The sequence below is a fragment of the Microtus ochrogaster genome, linkage group LG4 (genome assembly GCF_000317375.1).
Source record: "Microtus ochrogaster isolate Prairie Vole_2 linkage group LG4, MicOch1.0, whole genome shotgun sequence".
Lineage (NCBI taxonomy): Eukaryota > Metazoa > Chordata > Mammalia > Rodentia > Cricetidae > Microtus > Microtus ochrogaster.
Window position 1 is genome coordinate 61,667,498 of NC_022030.1, and position 20,856 is coordinate 61,688,353.

At 47.1% G+C, this 20,856-nt stretch overlaps 1 protein-coding gene across 1 annotated transcript in view; it reads left to right on the plus strand.

Moving 5' to 3' along the window:
* The window catches only part of Iqca1 (IQ motif containing with AAA domain 1), a 126,948-nt gene that overhangs the window by 16,365 nt on the left and 89,727 nt on the right, over positions 1–20,856 (plus strand). Inside the window, exons 4-6 of the mRNA XM_026786043.1 lie at positions 745–936; positions 2,461–2,532; positions 12,380–12,585. Coding sequence (XP_026641844.1) covers positions 745–936; positions 2,461–2,532; positions 12,380–12,585 — 470 coding nt within the window. The remainder of the gene's footprint in view (positions 1–744; positions 937–2,460; positions 2,533–12,379; positions 12,586–20,856) is intronic.

Genomic DNA, 20,856 nt, shown 5'->3' on the forward strand with positions numbered 1-20,856 from the left:
CTACAACCTACTGAGTCCATTTAACATTGTTCATGTGTACATGTGTTCTGAGACGACCACTTGAGACTGAGCATCCTATTTGGGAACTTGCCCCTGGAAGAAACTAACTCTCCCTCCCTTAGTAGTGTGAAGGCACTTCCTTGATTGCTAGCTGTAGGAGATCCTGCCCATGGTGGGTGGTAGCATCCCTGGGCAGATGGGCCTAGGCTTTATAGAAAGGTGGCTAACGGGGGGCCTGGAAGCAAGCCAGTACAGCGTGCCTCTGTGCCTCTGTGGTGCTTGCTTCATGCTCCTGACCCGAACTCCTGCCCTGGCTTCCCCTGATGATGAACTGAAACTTGGAAAGTGAAAATGAACCCTGTCCTCTCTGAGCTGCTTTGGTCATGGTGTTTGTCACAGCAACAGAAAAGCAAGCTAGAACACAGTTTCTAAGTTAGAATCACAGTTCGCTGCTGCTGTAGAATGGTATACAGTTGGCCGCAAGCACAGTTCACTGCTGCTGTAGTATAGTATACAGTTGGCCGCAAGCACAGTTTACTGCTGCTGTAGTATAGTATACAGTTGGCAGCAAGCACAGTTTGCTGCTGCTGTAGTATAGTATACAGTTGGCAGCAAGCAGAGTTTGCTGCTGCTGTAGTATAGTATACAGTTGGCAGCAAGCACCTTTACATGCTAAGCCATCTTGCTGGTCCAGTTCAACATGTATAAATATTGATTTGCCTATTTTTTTTTTAATTTTTGCAGAAATATACTGTAAAGAGCCTAGCATTGGAAGAGGCCATAAAACTGATCCAGATCGCCGAGCGAGCAAGGCAAGGCCGCCTCAGGGCGATGTTCATGAGGCAGATCTTCCTCCAGGAGTGCAGAGCCAAGGAGATCAAGCTGCTGGGCCACAGACTAGCTGACACCGGCCTGGCGGCTCTGCAGATCCAGAAAGTATGAACATGGGGGCTCTTTTGGATTGGGGGTGGGAGGGGCAGAAAACACGTTTCAGTCTTGCGGCTGAGCTCTGAAATTCAAAACCCAAAGCTCTACCTATAAGAAAGCTGTGTTGAGTTAGTAAACCCCACAAAGATTTATTGGCTTACCCACCCTAGAGAACCATCGTCTTGTTTTTATTTTGTTTGTTGTAAACTAGGAAGTTTAAGATGCAAAACACTCTGTCCAAAGACTTCCAAAAGAGCCCCATAACTGTTGGAAAGAATGTTGCTAGGATCTTGCAAGGATGTAAACCCGCAATGAGGTTTTTTAAAAGCTGCATCCGTGCTGAGACAATTGCAGAAGGGAGACGCCAGGAGCAACTCCTGGGGCCTTGAGGACAATCTCACCACTTAGCACATTCCAGCTACCACCACCAAAGGGCCAGAGCCTAGGTCTTCCTGCTAGTGGGGCCCTAGGGCGGATTTCTCTCTTTATATAGTGTTACTAGTAGTGTATCCTTTTACCTAAGGGAGGGCAGGGTTGCTTGTGGAAAGATGGAAACTACAGCCATGTGGCACAAATCAGAATTAAGAAGAAAATAAGTATAGGGACACACTGAAGAGCCTGAGGGGCAGGACACTGTCCCCAGCTGTGCCTGGGTTGTCATGGGAGAGGGCAGCGGTGGTGGGAAATGCAGACAGATTCCTTTCGTTGCATCTCTCTGGCCTCTGCACCCTAAGCTAAGCTTTGGTTTTACAGTTTTTGGAAGCGCCTGAGCTGTTACCTCCCATGTTCCTTTGGAAGGTTTCAGTTGTAAAACAGTGAAGTACTGTCGCTAGGTATGGCCTCATTCTTCTGACTTACCTCTTGAAGACTCCCAAGTAAGATTCAAGAGCAACTATGAGTCATTTCTGTCATTATCCTTCTTTAAAACTGTTGTCTGTGGGGCTGCAGAGATGGCTCGGTGACTAAGAGCACCAGCTGCTCTTCCAGAGGACTTGGGTTCAATTCCCAGCACCTACACGGTGGCTCACAACCACGTCTAGCTTCAGTTCCAGGGGGTCTGATGCGCTCCTTTGGCCTCTGTGGTTGTTGGTACCTGTGTATTGCACACATAGGTGAAACACTCATACACATCACATAAACTAAACATGTAAGAAAACTATTGCCTCGTCCAGCCTTTGATAGGAGGGTTTGCGTCTAATCCTATTTTAACTTGTGCCATGATGCTCTTTTCTGAAGAGAAACAGAGGAGTAATGGACCTGGGGGAGCTGGAAAGTGGAGGGGGAGGAGCAGGGATTGGAAGGAAGGATGCAGTTGGGATGCATTGTCCGAGAGAATAAATGAAAAGAAAAAGGGGGAGGAAGGAAGGGAGGGAAGGAGGAAGGAGAAAAGAAAGCTGTTGCCTGTTATCCCAGCATTTGAAAAATAATTCAGTGGCACCCACAAGTGCAGGCTGGAGTTGGCTGTCACAATACCCGGACTGGGCAGTTTCTACAAAAGATGTCTGCTGCGAGTAACCATGCATTTGTTTGCAGGTTTGGCGAGGTTTCCATCAAAGCAGAAAGACAGTGAAGGAGAGGGAAGAAGAGATGGTATTCCTGGGGATGGTAAGTTTGCTACTTGAAGAGTAGATTCCGTAGGATGTGCATCTTTTCTAGTGAGTGTCTGAGCAAAGAGGGGAGAGAAGAATCGGGGACTTCCAGCAGGAGACCCAAGAGGTTGGGGAGTGTCCCTCACGTGTCCCTGCAAGGATGCAGAAGACTCCAGATAGGAGACAGGCATTGAGCCTTTGGCTTCCTGAGTGTCCTGCTGGTGAGACTGGAATTGCTTTGGTCCAGCTGGTATTGAAGGGTCCATTTCCACAGTGATGAGTAAGTCATGGGTGCATTGCTGTATAGCTGTGTCAACACAAAACAGCGGCTTAGGCAACCACCTGTGTTATGGCATGGATCCTTGGGTCAGGAGTCTGGCATAGCTCAGTTCTCTGCCTAGGGTGGCTAACTGTTGTACAAGCTGGGCCTGTCTCATCTAAGGCTCAGGTGGGGAAGGATCTGCCTCCAAGGTCACGTGGCTGCTGGCAGCATCCCTCGTCGACAGTCAGAGCAGGAACGTCAGTTCCTTGCCAGCTCTGAGCTGGAGATAGCCCAGGACCTCATGGACCTGGAGTCTCCCACGTGCTGTCTGCCCCTGACACAGCAGAGAAAGAGGGTACACTCATGGTACACAGACCTTCACCACTGTGCTATTGTTAGTTAAAAGTGAGTGAGTTTCCCTCAGAAGTGTTACAGCAGGATTTAGGGACCAGGAGGCAGGGGACCTGCATGCCTTTAGAGTCGGGTGTAAAGGGGTCCTCAGTGCCTTCTGTGCATGGAGTATGGGTTTCATCTCATGTGTCCTGAGCCAAGCCCGCAGCTCCCAGGGCACAGCCCATGCCTCCCAGGGCAAAGCCCATGCCTCCCTGCTGTGACCCATTCTCGCAACCCCCCCCCCCCACACACACCCCAGGTCCTGCTAAAGTACTGGGTATTGTTTCCTGTCAACGCTCAGGAGACCTCCTGTGTCCTTTACACGTGACCTTCCTTCAGAGCCCAGGAAATCAACTCTGTAACACTCGCATCACCAGAGATGTGGATCATTCCTGATGGAGCCTCGCATGTCGACAGGCTCAGTTTCCATTAAAGGAAGTTTTAGCTAAGAATACCAGAACCCCAGCAAGTCTCACAGCAACAGCTTCAGGTACATCACATGGAGACAGCCGAATTGCTGGGGGTCCACTGCTCCCCTCAGATAAAAACACACCTACAGCAGTGCCGACAGGACAAGGACAAACCGCCTGGAGAGCTCTGCTGAGGCTAAGCAAGAAAAGAAGAGATAGGAATATAAATATACCTCAAATAACCACAGACACTAACAGGCTGGGAAAAAAACTATTAGATCGTGTCTTGAACCTCTGCAGCCATAAATTAGAAGACACTAAAGAGAGAAGCTCGTCTCGGGAAATATAAATATCAAAACTCACAGAAGCCGCAAGAAACTTCAATGAAGCCAGTCACAGTAGCAGAGATTCTCCAGCCTCTAGGTTAGTCAGGGCCTGGGAGAATTAGGCAGGCACCAAGGGCAGAGATGTTTGCCCAGGTCTTTAGCAAGGTCATTCAGGAAACCACTGGAAGGAGCTGAGCCCAGTCAGCGCAGTGGAGGTGGCTCGGGTGCTCCTGTGTAACACATAGTGATGACCTGCTGTGTGGCTGAGCTCCAATGCCGGTGCACATTGAGTTGGCCTGGTTGGACCTTGGGGCTTGGAGCTCTTGCCCTTGAAGGTTGAGAGGTGCCTCACATCCTGCTCCATTCCTCAACCCAAGGGTTCAGCTACCATCAGACTCTGGAGAGGCCCCTGCAAGACCATCACAAAACAAAACCAATATGATACAGTTGATTTTCACTTGGGAGACAGAGTGAATTACCAACAAGAAGTGGCCTTCGTCATATGCCATTTCTGTCGTAGTTGGGGCAGTGCAGACAACAGTGAAGTGTGAACCAAGACTCTGCTCCCCACCAGGGAAGCAAAGTGCCTGCTAGGTGCAATCCCTGCTACCACCTTCCTGTCACCTCCCCGCTCCACTGGCCTGCTGTAGGCTGCTGGTTTGGGTGTTCTTATCGAGAGGAACTGGGACTTACTTTACATGCTTTTGAATTATTGTTGGAAAGTCAATCATAAACAGTTTCTGCTCCCCTCTCCCAAATGACATGTGGTAAAAAGGACAACAAACTTCGGGTCAGAATAGAGAAAGAAAAAGGTAGAAGAAGAAATCAATCCTGGCTATGAAGGGCTGGAGAGATGGCTCAGAGGTTAAGAGCACTGGCTGCTCTTCCAGAGGTCCTGAGTTCAATTCCCAGCAACCACATGGTGGCTCACAACCATCTGTAATGAGATCTGGCGCTCTCCTCTGGTGTATGGGCATACATCGAGGCAGAATGTTGTATACATAATAAATAAATCAATCTTTAAAAAAAAAAGAATAACACTGAACATTGAATAAGCCATCTGAAATGTCACCTGCTCACAACGGGCCCTCCCATAGCAATCATCAACGAAGACAGGCCTTCACAGATCTGCTCACAGGCCACTCTGACCTGGGCAGTTCCTCTGTTGAGACCGCCTGTAATCCCAGTGCGCAGGAGCAGAGAGGATAGATCCCTGGAGGAAATCAGCTAAACTAGACCAATCTGGTTCGTGTGAGAGACCCAGCCTCCATGTATAAACAAGGTAAAGGGTAATCAAGGCATGTGCCTGAATGCACAGGTGTGCCTACACACATTCAAATGCCCACACAAACACACACATACACACAGGTATGCATGCAAAAAATATCCTAGTTATACTGGTTGTTCTTACTTTAAAAATCAAATTAGCAATCATGCCATATGCTTAAGCACTGTATGGAATTTCACAATGGTCAACTTTTGACTCAACAGCTTCTATTTGAGTAAACTTCTATTTAATGAGATGCATTAGCCTCCATTTAGTGGCTATCTTCTGTATACAAAAAAAAAAAAAGTCCAGAACCCCACGCAACAGCCAAAGGCCATTGCATACACCCTTCAATCTTGACTGCCTGCCCTGGTACCAATCAGAGGTGGTTCTCTCGTGTATAACTCAATCTCCTCCGCTTTCCTCTGTAATTCCATGTGCTGGGCTCTAAAGAGGGCCAAGCATAAGAACTTCTCCACAGCGCATGTAGTTTGCCCAACATGAAGAGAACAGCTCCCCCGCTGTGTGTTCCGTGCATGCTTTGTCTGCACGCCTTTTACCCAGCATGCCGCCTCTTGATAATACATGTTCTATTGGAATTTTAACCACTGAGAAATACATGGATTCAATTTGTGAAAGAATGTTATCTGCAGTTTGCTGGCTGATGACCATAAAAAAATAAATCCACTATCCCCAACCAAAGGCATGTTTTCAATTGAATATATTTTCCACTCTGTCATTGATGAGGCTGTTGCCTCCTCATTTCAAATCTCAGTTTTCCATGTGTTCATCTCAATCCATTTTGTCAATGTAAAAGCCAGTGGTTTAGCTGCTCCCAGCTCTGCTTTTACCTTCACATGAGCCCACCACACTCCAGGAGCAACGGCTTGCTCTCTGAAAGCAAAATCAGAGCAAAGGGCGTCGCTCCGTCTCCTACCCCAACCAAATGTTTCTCTTAGCCATTGGCATATCAATCATTTCATTTTGATATTGCCATTTTAAATATGTAGGTTATAGAGTCTACAGAGGAAAATAAATAGGGTCTAAAACTCACATAGAGCTATTTTAATTGGCAGAGCCAATGGCGTGGATCCCGGGAAAGGAAACTTAATGAACACAATCCATTCTCTTCTGCGGACCCCTCAACGCCGTTCGTCCTGTAGTCAGGGCCCTGTATGTTTTATGTTACCCTGAGCCATCACTATTTGCATTGTAATGAGGAACTCTGGGGGCACTTATTAAAGGGAAGGCCTGTCCCTTCAACAAACATCACAGAATCCTGAAAACACCACAAAGCCCTATTCGCTTTCAGACTCTACCGTCAAACAAGCCATTTTCTCCATGGCTTCAGGGCTAATGAATTAGAATTTTATTCTTGTTAACCCCAGCACAGGCTGGGATAGCCTGTGACTGAGGCTCTCAGAGCCCCTGCTGTATCCTTTAACATTGTAAGTGCTGCCTGTCCCTTAAGTGTCCCGGCCATAAGCATTTCTTCTGCACTCACTGTCCCCTCGGGGGCCTCTGGTTAGCACCTTAGAGGGGGACTTGTCACAAAGCCTGGCTCTGTACCTCGCCAGGGGCAGGGCCCCAAGTCTCCCACACCTTCCCTGGGAGTCTTAGCTTCCTCTTGGCCAGCACAGTACTGCCTGCCTCAGACAAGACAGGGCAGCCGACAAGACAGACTTTAAAGGGAGAGGCCTTGCCAGAGTGTGAAGGGGGAAACACCTCTGAGGAACGTGGTTGATGTCATCTTAGAACATGATAAAATGTATGATGGTCGAGTGATCCTGAAAACAAAAACACCTTGAACAAGCCCTGAAAGTTCATGTACAGAAACGCAACATACTTCAAACTAACCTCTGGGTAAAACACATGTATCGAAGACCTAACGATTCGGCGTGTCTAGGATCTCATTTGCTACGCCCTACTGAATCTGCATACCTAAACTAGCCTGTCAAAATTTGATCTGGAAAAGTCCATGAGGCTGAGTTTGTCTTGATGCTTCCTTACCTAGCTGCAGAGGGGCCTTCTAGGGATTCCCCAAGGCAACAGTTGGGAACCCCTACACTGGGGTCTAGCGGAGGAAAGCCTACAGAAGCCGCAAGCTGTCCCTCCCGCCCACCATGGCCTCTCGTGATGAGGTTTCTCTGAAGTGCCCACTGGTCTCAAAAGCTCTCTTCAGCCAGGCATGGTCCCCCATGCCTTTCATCTTGGACACCCAGAAAGGAGAACGCTCACAAGGTCCAGGCCAGTGGGGCCTACAGTGTGAGGCTCTGTTTCAAAAGGAAGCGAGCATGATCCACCTGTGTTGGAGAAAAAGCGAGGCCAGTGCTCTTTTCTTTTAAGTGGGATTTTACCATCCAGTTGCCTGACCTGACATACCTTAGTTTGATTTCAAGTCTTATTTGTGTATGTATGAATATATATTCATTAGATATATTCATGCATTCATATTCATTATATATTCATACATATATGTTATATACCATATAATATATTCATATATCAATTATACATTAAGAAATAATATTTTATTATTATTGTTTGTTGTTGTTAATATTATGCTCAATTATGGTCCCAGATTTCCAGGACATCAGACACTAAGTCACAAAAACAATTAGTTTCTTTATCCTCCCTTTGTCCTCTGGCCCCAGGAGTCCCTTATGGGCTCCCCTGAGCTGGTGGCTTGCTTTCATTGATCTCACAGGAGCCCCTTTTAAGAAACCTCGAAATGCTGCATGGACTGTGGGCAAGGCTCAGGGCTCCAGTCAGCCTGACTGGCTCCCATGGGTCTCCAGGGCCTGTTGGTGCCACCATGCTGTCCTGCGAGGAGCAAATCACATGAAGCTGTGTCCAGCTCACAGCGCACATGAACACTGGGCAAGTGTGGTCCGCTCTGCTCTTGAGAAAGCTTAAGACCCTGGGTTAGATCCCGATATCATTTACAACCCAGACATGCCCATTAAAGTGCTAGCGGGGTTTTTTTCCTTGTTTCCATTTAGGTTAGAGAGAAACCAGGAAGGTTTATGTCACCATAAAATCTTGAAAGGGCGCCGTCACCAACTTAACAGGGAGAATGCCTTGTGAAAGCCACCGTGTAAGGCAGTTCAGCAATAGCCACCAAGTTCAAATGCACTTTGTTTTCAAAGTTTGGTCCACAGAATCTGTAAGAAACAACCTTCAGACAAAGTGGCTTAAAGCCTGAGACCCAGCTAAGAGAGGCATCAAACAAAGAGAATAAGAGTTGCCCGGACTGGACGCTGGTGGCTGTCTCCGTTAATCCCAGAGGCAGGCGGATCTCTGTGAGTTCGAGGCCAGCCTGGTCTACAGAGCTAGTTCCAGGACAGGCTCCAAAGCTATAGAGAAACCCTGTCTCACAGAAAGAAAAACAAAGAAAGAGAGAGAGAAAGGAAGAAAGAAAGAAAGAAAGAAAGAAAGAAAGAAAGAAAGAAAGAAAGAAAGAAAGAAAGAAAGAAAGAAAGAAAGAAAAGAAAGAAAGAAAAGGAAACAACAGCAAAGAGTAGCCTCAGTCTGTGTGTCCTGCCTGTGTGACCCTGGGCAAGGCCCTTGATATCTCTGTGCCTCTATTTCCTCACATATAAAGTGGACGTAGAAACCTTCTCTCTGATTACGACAACTGTGAGGACTAATTGAGTTCATATTTGTAAACCACTCAAACTCGCTTCACAGCGCTGACTTTAAATTATAAGAGCACAAAGGGGACAGACTCAGCCTCGGTCACTGATGACCCAAAAGCTCACCAACACCCTATCCTGCCATAGTTCTTAAATAAGCAATTTTTTAAATGCTGGAGTTTTTAAAGAAAGTGAAGCGAATGGGCAAGAAAACATTCTTACTCTTTAACAGATTGGTGCTGGCTAAAAGGGTGAGTCTTAAAGATTCACATGATCCTTCTCGCGAGAGGACCAAAGAAAAACATTCTCTTTCCCATAGGCCCTGACTTCTGCTTCTGCCTGTCCTTGCGCAGAGTGGGCATGTCTGTGGACACACAGCGCATACATACACACAGGGGATTCTGGAATGATGGGATGTCCACCAGTTGGCACATTCACGATGGGACCTGATGAAGAGTAGGGTGTTGTGCCCCCTGAGGTCTTCCTCACAGGAAGTCAGAGTCCTGGATGCCGAGGCAGCCTTTCTGAGCCCCTCCCCCAGGCACAAGTGCACAAATGCAGGCCCGGGGAGACCTGGTGTGACACGGGCACTAGCTGAGATGTGTTCCTCTGTTTTGGGTGACAACCACCCCACAGAAAGACGTTCCTTGGGTAATTGCCAGCACCAAACCGCGTGACTCCCAGTCTGTTTGGGACTGACACCACTGAACAGCTTTTTACAAATGACCGTTTTCCCTTCCTAATTTCAACAAGGGTTTTTAAATGCGAAGCCTGTCGAATGTTAGCTAAACATGGACAGAAACGGAGCGTGGAGTCTTGTCGTCCCCCCCGCCCCCACTCAGGAAGCATCACTTCATGTCGCGTTTCTTCAGCAACATCAATTATTAATGTGTGTGTTTTTTGCTGACAGAGGACCTCGCTGGAAATGTAGGTTTCGTTATTCCGTTCTGGGTCGTTAACTGTGGAGAGCTGGCAAATGTAATGGCTTGCTCACATGGGGAGCCTTCATTAAGATGCATTAATCTACAGCCCATGCATTTCAATACATCGTGTGTTATCATGTTCTCCCTTTCCTTTTAATATCCCTAATTTATTTTTAAATGAGTTGCTGTTTATGTGGCCAGCTAACAAATTGGAATTCATATGACCAGTGTTGCTAAAGAAGATAAGATGTCTGTGCCCAAAGGACGGGATACTCGTTAGCCTCAGATGCAAATTTATTAGAGCCTTCAAATGCAAAAACAGCAAGAGGAGGGAGTTACGAATAACTCAGACGTATTCTTGCCCGAGAAAATCTATATGGAGGAACACGCATGAGCTCTCCCATCTGAATGACACAGCAAGGAGTGACAACACAGAGTGGCAGGAGGCCCATAGCTTGCTGCTGCCATCTGCATTGGCACAAGACCTCTGCTTCCACATCTGCCCAGTGGGATCCTCCACGTTCTCAATCCTACTTCCAAAGGTGAATTCGAGCATCCCCGAGGAGACACAGTGCCAGGGCGTATGGGACAAAGTACAACCAAGCCACGAGATGATTGGATCAGCCTGTAAATGATTTTATAGGAGCTAGAGGGATGGCTCAGTGGGACAACGTGTTTACCGTGCAAACATGGGTACTGGAGTTCAGGTCTCCAGCCCCACAGAAATGCTGGACAGACACGGCAGCCCCCCCTCCCCCCCCCCGTAATCCCAGCTCCCGGGAAGTGAATCCAAGAGCACACTTCCTGGATAGAATGGCCGTATCCAGGAGTTCTGGGTTTAGACAAGACACTCCAGGAAGATGCTCAAAGTCAGCCTCTGATCTTCATACACACACACACACACACACACACACACACACACACACACACACTTGTATTTGCATGCTCACACATGCAAAAAAAAAAAGACTTTGTAATTCTCGCTCTGGATTCACCTTAATAAGAATTGTGCTCTTCATATTAAGTTCTCTTTATACTAAGTGAAAAAAACTGGGTCATCTTTAAAAGTTTCTAGTGGGCACGTTTATAAAGTATTATGCATGTAGCTTCCTCTTCTGTTTCACTTGACTGTTTGGTTTTAAGTGGATTCTAAATTCTAGTAAATGGAAAGGTGAGAGAATCTCTCCCACATGAAGGTCCAGACGTGTTCCTTAGAAGTGTGTGTGTGTGTGTGTGTGTGTGTGTGTGTGCCCGTGCACACACATGGAAGCTTGTTTGTTGCACTGGCAGTGGTACAGAATTCCCAGAACAACTGAGTCTGGACTTGGACTTGCCTGGTTGTTCTGAGACATGAGCGTCAAAGCCACTAACACACTGGCTAGCGCAGCGTCCCCTGGGACTGACCAAGCTACTCCCCCAAGCAGTTAAGAAGGAACTCAAACTAACGTGGTAGGTGTTGCCAGAGAGACAACAGACATAAATAGCTGCAAAAGCATAGGTGGCAGGAGAATAGCTCACAAGTAATGAGTTCTGAGTATTGGTCGCTTTGGTTACCGACTTAATTGATTTAAATTATTCATTTAATTTTAGATTTAACACCAACATGCGAATTTCCCAGAAATGTACATTGGTTCTCAGGACCCGTGAAAGGCTGGCTTCAGTGCTCAGTCGCCCTGCCTTTGATGTGAGAACCTTGGTTGGACTTCTGGGTGTCTCTAGAGGCCAGACTTTTCCCTTGTACTGGAGAACTGTTCTGCCCTTGTATTTCTGGTCGCAGAGATTGTAAGCACCAGGCTTGGCTTCCTTCTCCATCCACATCTCTTTGTTTTACCACGTCCAAGTCTCCAGTATGGCACTTGGATAGACTGCTGCATACCAGCATGGGCTAATCTACCTGAGTTTGCTCCCTTGCAGCTCCAGAAGAACTGAGGTCTGTCCTAACACCATTTGAAGGATGTCTGTCTACAGCCTGGTGCAGATGTGTGTGTCTCGAGGCTGGGGCCCAGAAGATGCGCCACAACCAACCACTTTCCTTTTTGTTGATTGACAGATCTTGAGGGAGAACAGTCTATAAGATGTGTTAGGATATATGTCTGAACTAGGCTGCACGATGTGTTTACGTAGAGAGTCGAGAGTTGACGTTTGGGTCCCTCTGAATAATCAGAACACAGCCCCTTGTAGCCTTCCTGACACATCTCTTCCCTGCACTCTGCTTCCTCCTGCTGACCAGGAAGATTGGGAAGCTGTGGTGTCTGAAGTCTGGGGACTTTTTAGGCTTCCTGGGTGTGTTAGTTGTGTGTCATTGTAACAGATCTGAGATGGTCAACTCAAATATAAAAGATTTTTTTACCTAAGAGTTTTGGAATTGTTGTTCATAATCAATGGGTCCTCGCTTCTTTGGATCTGAATATGTGTTTTTTGAGCTATCACCCACCCAGGTGTGCGCGGGGGTATAGAGCTAGCCCTGTCATCTCTCCCTCCACAATGAGTGAGTTCTTCAAGCGCTCACACTGGTAGACGTATTTTTTTTTCTATATTGGTTTGTAGTGAGACACCTCTAGCGACATAACACATTTAATTCACTTATAATATTTCCCCCAGTCCTATGACTTTCAGAATCTCAACTTTTGGGGGATTTTCTTTTCAGAAGCCACCCCCTCTCTTTAACGAAGTCAGTGCTGCCATTGTCCAGTCCGAACACGTGACCCACCTGCGGAATGAGGTGCAGCTGAAACACGAGCAGAACTACCAGGAAGCCTTGGTCAGTATCAAAGAGGAGCTGAGGCTGATGGAAGGCCAGGACATCAAGGAGCAGCTTCAAGACCAGATCCGACAGTGGTTCATTGAATGCAGGTGACCCGTCGGCCTCCGCTCAGGCTGCTTAGCGCAGTAGCTGGTTTGGCTGTTGGTTGGCTGGTAGCTAGTTTGTTGGTTTTGCTTAGAGACGAGGTCTCATTGTTTGGTTCAAGCCAGGCTTGAACATAAAAGAAGCCTCTTGCTTCAGCGCTGGAGTGCTGGAATTAGAAACTCGAGCCTCCACGTGGCTTGTTGTGTTCTTAAACACCAAGGGGCCCAGGATGGAAACATGAAGTTTCTTGACTTCGTTTCGAAAAAAAAAAAAAAAAGTCAAATGCTGACGCTAAGGTTTCAGAGAGGTTTTGAATTAAATTGTTTCTCAGTCTGTGTTTGCTCTGTGACTGCATAAAAGAATGTGTTGAGTTGGGGACAGCTGGCCAGGTGTGTCTAAAGCCCATGGAGCTAGAAATAGCCAGGTCTGGCTGCCTTTCCCTTGAGAGCCAGCAATCCATTGCTTATAGGAGCCTTCTTTAGGCTCTGAGCCTGGGTCCTCCATCAGTCAGAGGCAGCTGTGAATTCTGGGCCCTAGGACTCCCTCAAGTGTTGAGTTACTAGTTCTGAGGCCAAGGCCCCAGGCCTATTCTTATATTAGACTTCCTATTGCCTTTAGGTGAAATGCCATGTGGCCTGAAACTTGTTTGCTGGAAATGTTTTAAAGTATGTCTTTAAATAAAATGTACTTTAAAACAAGGGTGCTCTGTCATGGGTGTGAAGAAGGAGACTCAGACATCTCCTCCCATGCTAGGGTGTTGTATTACCCCACCATTAGGTCCTGAGACACTCCAGTGGCCAGTGCTAGTCAGATCATTGGGTCTAGGAAACCAAATTGTGAGAAGTAGAAAAGTCATCTCTTCTTGAAATAAAACCACAGCGAAGAGTGTATGTGTGTGGCAGGCAGGCAGGCTGTGAGCAGACATCCAGAAGAAGTGAGAGAGCCTCCCTCCGGGTCATCATTCCCCTTCTTGCCAGTGAAGAGGCCTACAAGGGACAGAGGGAAGCTCACAGATAACAGCTGGTTCCAGCAGCTGGAAGCCAAGCCCTGTCTGCAGCCGCATGAGTGGGCTGGGGAATGGACAGAGGCAACCGTTTTCCACCACCCTCTGTTGGCCTCATCTGGAAACTGAGCACTTGTTCCCTGCCTGATAGTCGAACTTTATCCAAAACTTCACGGTGGCTCTTAGGCGTGGCAACTCTATGCTTTGAGCGAGAGAGTTCTTTATCAGTCTTTCTTGAAAATGGCATTTCTAAGCCGGGCGGTGGTGGCGCACGCCTTTAATCCCAGCACTCGGGAGGCAGAGGCAGGCGGATCTCTGTGAGTTCGAGACCAGCCTGGTCTACAAGAGCTAGTTCCAGGACAGGCTCCAAAACCACAGAGAAACCCTGTCTCGAAAAACCAAAAAAAAAAAAAAAATGGCATTTCTACACCTTTAATGATTTTTCCCCACTTCAACATCGATTGACTTTGGGAACTTTTCCTTTGTCTGGGAGGGGCAATGAATTGAGGATCTTGATGGAGAATTCAGAACTCATTCTAGGAGACAGGTGGGTTCATCCTGGGGGAGGAATACACAGACAAGCGTGTACACCCCTCCTTTCCTTCCCGCCAATCTCCCTGTCTTCGCCTCCTGGCGATGGTTGCACAAATGCCCACGTTTGTCAAAACTGATCAGATCCCACTCTTGAAATCTGAGCAGTTTATCACCTATCAATTATACCTCGACACGCTGTTAGAAGCTATGAGACGGGTAGGGTACCAGCAATATGCCAGCGTGTCACTTCTTAAAAAATCACACAAGGAGCTGTTTCTCAGAATGCTAACACCCGTGTATCAGCCTGACTCTCAGCCCACACCTGCTCACAGCGTAAGGGAAAAAGTTGTACTTCTGGCTTCAAACAGTCACTTTAGGTAAACTATCGTTTTCTATATAGATGTATGATCAGTTCAGGTGTCCCCTTCTCAAGCATCTTGCCTGTTATCTTTTCTTGTGGAGCCTGCCTGCATAAAGAACCAAACAGCAAACACCCAGCGGCACGCCTGGGTGAATAGTAAATCAGACTGTAGGTGTAGGCAGACACCTGTCAGTTATCACCTTCATACCAGGTTGCATGGTGGGAAATGAAGTGTTAGGTGAGTTCACCGTTGTGTGTACATCACAGGTATACACACACACACACACACACACACACATACACACACACACACACACACATCTGGATGCCCAAGCCTCCCTCCCTCATGACTGGCACCATGATGCTTCTAGATAGTGTGTGTGTGTGTGTGTGTGTGTGTGTGTGTGTGTGTGTGTGTGTAGGACATTGTGGGATAGCACAGCACCGTGTTCTGTCACACTCCTCCAAATGGCACAGTCTTAAAGGGAATGAGCTGTTTACTCTGGAATTTGGAGCTCAGTGTTCACAGATTGCTGTCGACAGCGGGTCACCGAAGCCAAAACCACAGAAGGCAAAGAGCAGATAAGGGACTCCTGAGCTCACAACACAGGGAATACCCTGAGCTTCCTACGCGCACACGCGGAAAGCATTTGGAAGGGAGGGTGCGGCAGAAAGAAACTGAAGGTTGCCTCCAGCTGGGCTCCAGGGATAGGGATACTCTAGAGTCTGTCTTCTTCTGTACTGGGAGAATGGTTTTTTTGTTTGTTTGTTTGTTTCAGTAAGTATTGTTTTTATGATTAAAAAATCAGATAAAAATACACGAGAGATAAATAGGCAATATAGAGATAAAAATATTTAAGAAACTCGGGTTGTAGGGAAGTAGAGTAACGAGATGTCTTCATTATGCATGGCTATATCGTTCCTAATGCAGTATTAAGTGGGATGCAATCGGGTATGAATTATTTTCCCTACCTGAGTCCTGGGAGGCCCTGACTGTCACTCTGGGAATGCCCAGCTTCTTCAGCATTTATGAGTTTCTTTGAAGATACAGCTGGTGGGTCCTCTGAGGACACTTCTTCCTGTCCCCACCATCTGGGGGCTGGTCCGAGGCTCCTTCGCGGGTACACTGGGCAGACTCCACAAAGGCCTAAGAATTCCTCTTTTTGAAGTCATGTGAGGTCGAGGGTAAATTTATTTTCATAATTGGATTAAAGTCATCTGATGGACTTTGATAAAGAGCTTTGCTCCTTGCTTTTTTAAATCAAAGGCAAATAAAAGCAAATATTGTCTTTTGAAGTATGGAGCACGGTCAGTTCTCAGAATGAATTCCAAACGATAGGCAGGGCAGGGCAGCAGACCATGAGAAGCCATAAACAGTCCGCAGACACTCACTCTCAGCTCAGCTGGTCAACATGTACGGGCTCCAGCTCCCTGTGCTGCGGAGGACTGAGCTGACCTCTGAGGGCGGGGGTCACAGTGTGCCACACCATGCCCTCTGATTATTTGCTTCTTCAGCTTTAAAAAACGAATAGTTTTAGACACATGTACCGTGAGTTTTGCTTGTTTTCAATCTCTTCCTCATCTTGCATCCCCTCTCCCCACTACTAAAAAGTTAAACTCCAAAAATAACATATATTCTTTTGAGGTAGAGTTTAAAGAAGACAATTTGGCCTGTGTACAGCCTTCATTTCAGCATACAGAGTAAGTGACGGTGAACGTTTTCTGTCTAGCCCCTTCTCGTCTCTTTTATCACTAATATATATTTTAATTAGTTCTATTTATTCATATTTTTGCTAATGTTTAAGTTCGATGTTTCAGAATTGAACTTTTGTCATGACCCGGTAATGCTTTCCAAAATATTTTTTTTAATGAATGCTTGGCATTCAATTGCATGGCTGCACTAGTTAATAAACTGATTGTAATCTTTTTAATATTTTTGCAGCCCCGATAAAAAGGCTATCAAGTGATCTTGGAATTTGTATTAATTTAATTTTTTTAAAGACAGGGTTTTTCTTGGTAGCCCTGGCTGTCCTGGAACTCATTCCGTAGACCAAGTTGGCCTTGAATTCAGAGATCCTCCTGTCTCTGCCTTTGGCATGCTAGGATTCAAGGCATTGCACCACCCGGCTAATTTAGCCATTTGGGGGTTGAGACTAATTCCATTTCTGTTTCTGCTTAGAGACAGGGTCTAACTATGCAGCCTAGGATAGTCTTGAATTCAGTCAAGATCCTCCTGCCTCCAAGTGCTAGGATTTCAGGTATATAGCCCGAACTTACTTGAGTTTCTGTTTGTTGATAGTTCTTCATTTCTGAGCTGTTCTGTCATTTATCTACTTTTTTGTGTCGTGGTATTGGTTTTTCTTTCTTCAAATGATCTCTGGTGTGTAGTTGTGAATGTTAAAGATTCTTCGCTTTGGCATGTCTTTACAGTGATGGCTGCCTGGGTTTTCATTAGTATGCCAGGGAGGCATCAAGCCCCTGCCAGGTACCTTCCACATCTCTCCTCTGGTGTGTCTTCTCCCCCTCTTTTACACTCCATGGGACTAGGATCTCCTACAGAGTATGACAGTGTGCACGTCACCCTTGCTGTGGTGTGTGCTATTTGAAACAGCAGCCTTTGTCAAGGATCTCCGTCTGGGAAGCACTGGTTAGAAGTGCTTCAGTTGTTGGTTTAGCAAGAACCAACTTCCTGGGCTTTACCTTCACCCCCCTCCTAGCCTCAGGGCCAGACTCAAAAATAGGGTTCCCCGCTGTAGGTCCCAGGGTCTCATTTGCAATTGTGGCCATCTTAGTGGCTGGGTACATCAGGTGTACATACAGGGGGTGAGAAGGAACTATTGTTTCCTGAATATCTACTCTAGCTCCAGGATGCTTTGCACCTGAGCTCATTTGACCTTTGTGCCAGTTGCTTCTATTGCCATTTTAAATCACCACAGTCTTGGTGACTTGAGTGGGAGGTGGAAGTTTGAGATGAAGGGGCGGAGCTGTGCTCCCTAAGAACTCCAAGGATAATCCGGTCATTGTCTCTTGTAGCCTCTGGCGGAGGCTGCCACTCCTTGGCTTCTGCGTCTAGGTCACCCTAGTCCTCATCCGTGGTCACACTGCCCACCTGGCACATGTCTCGCAAGGCATTGAGAACAACATGGAGGGAATACCACAGGACACAGATAACCCGTACTAGAGGTTCATTCACCCCTTCCAGAGCCATTCTTCCATGTACGGTGTCACAGACTCCAGAAATTAAGACCAAGGGACTTTTCAGTTCACCACTTAGCCCACCACACACCTATAGCCCTATGAGATAGAGTGGCATCCTTTGTGCCCACTGCAGGTCTTTGGGACGGTCTAGATAGTACTATGCAACAGGACTCTCTGCTGCTCTGGAAATGTTCTGTATTCTGCCACCTAGCACAGTGGTAGAAGATGAGTCAGTCTGGGCACATCTAGCAGAAACAACACGAACTTTTCCTGGGCTGGAGCTATGCAATATGATCCTTAATGATGGGCAGTAGTGGGTAGTAGCAGGGTAGGGTGGGGCATATTCCCAGTAAGTCCAGCGACCTCAAGGAGAATCTGTGTGTGCTGTGTGATCAAGCTGGGATGCTCAGCAGGGTAGATATATTAAATGCATTTCCTACTTACCATGCTTTCCAACTTACATTGTGTTTATGGGACACAGCCCTGGAAGTTGAACAATCACCGTGTATTTCATTTTGCTCCATTCGAATGTAGGTGAGGCAGCCACATGTCCCCGGTGGCTGCCACATTGAGCAGCACAGCTGGGGGATGTTTGTTTCCAGAAATCGCTTACTGTGCGTGGTGGTGTCTTCACTTGAGACATCCCGTGCAGACATCCTGAAGTTTCAGGGATCAGTTGTGAACATCATCCCAAAGTCTCATGAAGGGGTCTTAGCTACAGCATCATCCAATCCAGAGTTATGAAACAGAACTCCAAAGACCAACACACAGAGCCAGTCTATGGAATTGGGGGCTCTTAACACTGAAGATGCAGCAGCTTTTCCTCCTTCCAGATAACTGCATCAGCACCATGTTTTCATCACCAGAAAACCGGGACCAATTCCAGATCTTAAGGTCTTTACAGATGAAAATCCCAAGTTTGTTTTGGAGTCTTGTGGGTCCTCTGCCCACTCCTCTTCATTGTTAATGGACTTGGTTTAGTTTCTGTTGCTGTGGTTAAACACCCAGACAAAGAGAGGAGAGGTTCTATTAGCCTAGGTTACAGCCCCTCATGGCAGAGATATCACAGAGGCAGGAGCCTGAAGCCATCGCTCACGTCATATCCACTCGAGAGCAAAGAGAAACAATGCACCCTTGCTCCCTGATTCCCATATTCCTCTTCACTCATGCAGTTCAGGGCCCCAGCCTAGGGAATGGTGTCACCCACAGTGGGCTTCGTCAGATACTATTCAAGCTAATTCCCAGAGATGATAGGCCTACAAGCCAACCTGATCTGGGCAAGTCTCGCATTGAGGCTTTCTTCTCAGGTTATTCTGGGTTATGGCAAATTGACAGTCAAAGCTAACTGTACTATGGAGGCCACACACACTCATGCTCTCATGCTAACTCGGGAGTCGAGGCTCTAGAGTAGAGGCTGCGTGGGCTCAGATCTCCACTCTACCACTTAGTCTTTGTGATCTTGAGTCATACCCCCTCTGTCTGCCTTTGTTCCCTCATCTAAATGTGTGTTGGTGATGGGGACAGTCTTAATGCCTACTTCATGGACAGGATAGTATAGATTGATAAATAGGATGCCATTAGAATAATGTGGACTCTTGGTGCTCCATCAGACATGCAACTTAGGGTTCAGAACATGTATTATATTCCTGGTACCCCATGTTTTGTCCCTGGGTCTAGCACTCTGACATCTATGGGGGATCTCTGAGTGCCAGCCTCAGTATCCCCTACAGCAAGCATGGGACTTAGATCTGAGTATGAAATGAACTCTCCACTACACACTTTTTTTGTATCTATTTCTTTATTCTTTTCCTGCTGTTCTTTTCCTGTTTTGTACAGCTTTCAGCTTATATACACACACAACACAAAGGCAATCCTCTGAGCTTGGATATTCCTTTATCTTTGAAGGTCCCAAATGTGACCTATATGAAAGACTCCTTTCCTGACTGCGTGTCCTGCCAAATGGAAGATAGTTGCAGGGAGGTGACTTCTCATGTATCTCAGAAAACAGAATGGAGATATGGCTGTGGGAACCAAGCTTATTGACTGTGTGACTAAATGTCTCACTAAAGGTCCCACAGAGTGTGTGTGGGGGAGATGACCTAATATACCAGTACATGGGAAAGAATTGTGCCCAATAATTCATATTCTGATGAATCTTGCACCAACGGAGAGTGCTTATGGTTTCACAAGAGATCTACTATAAGAATACCTGATATACAAAAGGTGGTGGCCCAGCACATTGCGAACAGGGTTTATCTCCATCAGAGCGCATTCATTCTGGTGGGTCAGCCTGCTGCTCTATCAGCTGAAATCTCAGTGCATGATTCCTGCATGTTTTGTGGCCTCTGGTCACAGTGCTGCCTACCAATCTACAAAGGAAGAGGTTGGCTGGGGTGGGGGAAGGTCTGAGAGGGAGGGCAAGGCATAGATGGGAGAGGGGTCATAAAAGGGTCGTGACACCAAACAGCCGGTGTGGAATGTGCTCAGACCCCCAGGCACGGGAGCAACTTGTCTGAGATCACCGAGATCATGGTCAGATGTGCATTCTTCCTGGAGCAGGGTTCAGTCATTGCGGAGGTGGGGGGCTGTTTTTAGAAAATAAAGTACAATTTAAATTAAGGCTGTTCTCCACCCCCTGTCTTAGTTATATGAGTTAACCTTTGGCATTTCGAGACTGGGAGACCCTGGATGCCAGGCCCCGCCTTTTCCTTTAGAGCCGGCCCTAGGAAGGTCATGCTGGGAGCAGAAGTTTGCTGGCTGTGCTGCTGTCTTCAGTGGACAGCAAACCCGTGGCCTTGACACTGACCTGAGGGAATGAAGTCCTGTTTCCTCCACTGCGGCCCTTGCACTCCCTGCCTGAACCAGCAGCTCTTCCGGGCCACCTCAGCTCCTGAGAGCTCAGTCCTAATGGTCTGCCCTTTCAGATGAACCATCTGCCTCTTGCCTTCTGCTCTGCTGGAGAGGGGTCTGTGCCAGTTGCTCATAACCATCCCCTAAGAGGCATCTGTCTGATTAATTCTCTAGTCTTCTGGCTTATTTTGCTTACACACCTTGCACAACCACTAGCGCCATTAGCCCACACAGCCATCAGGACAGGCTCCCCAACCCAACCCCCACCCCCACCCTCCACCCTCACTCCCCCCCGATTTATCTTTCTGAGATCTTGGAACCCTCAGCGAC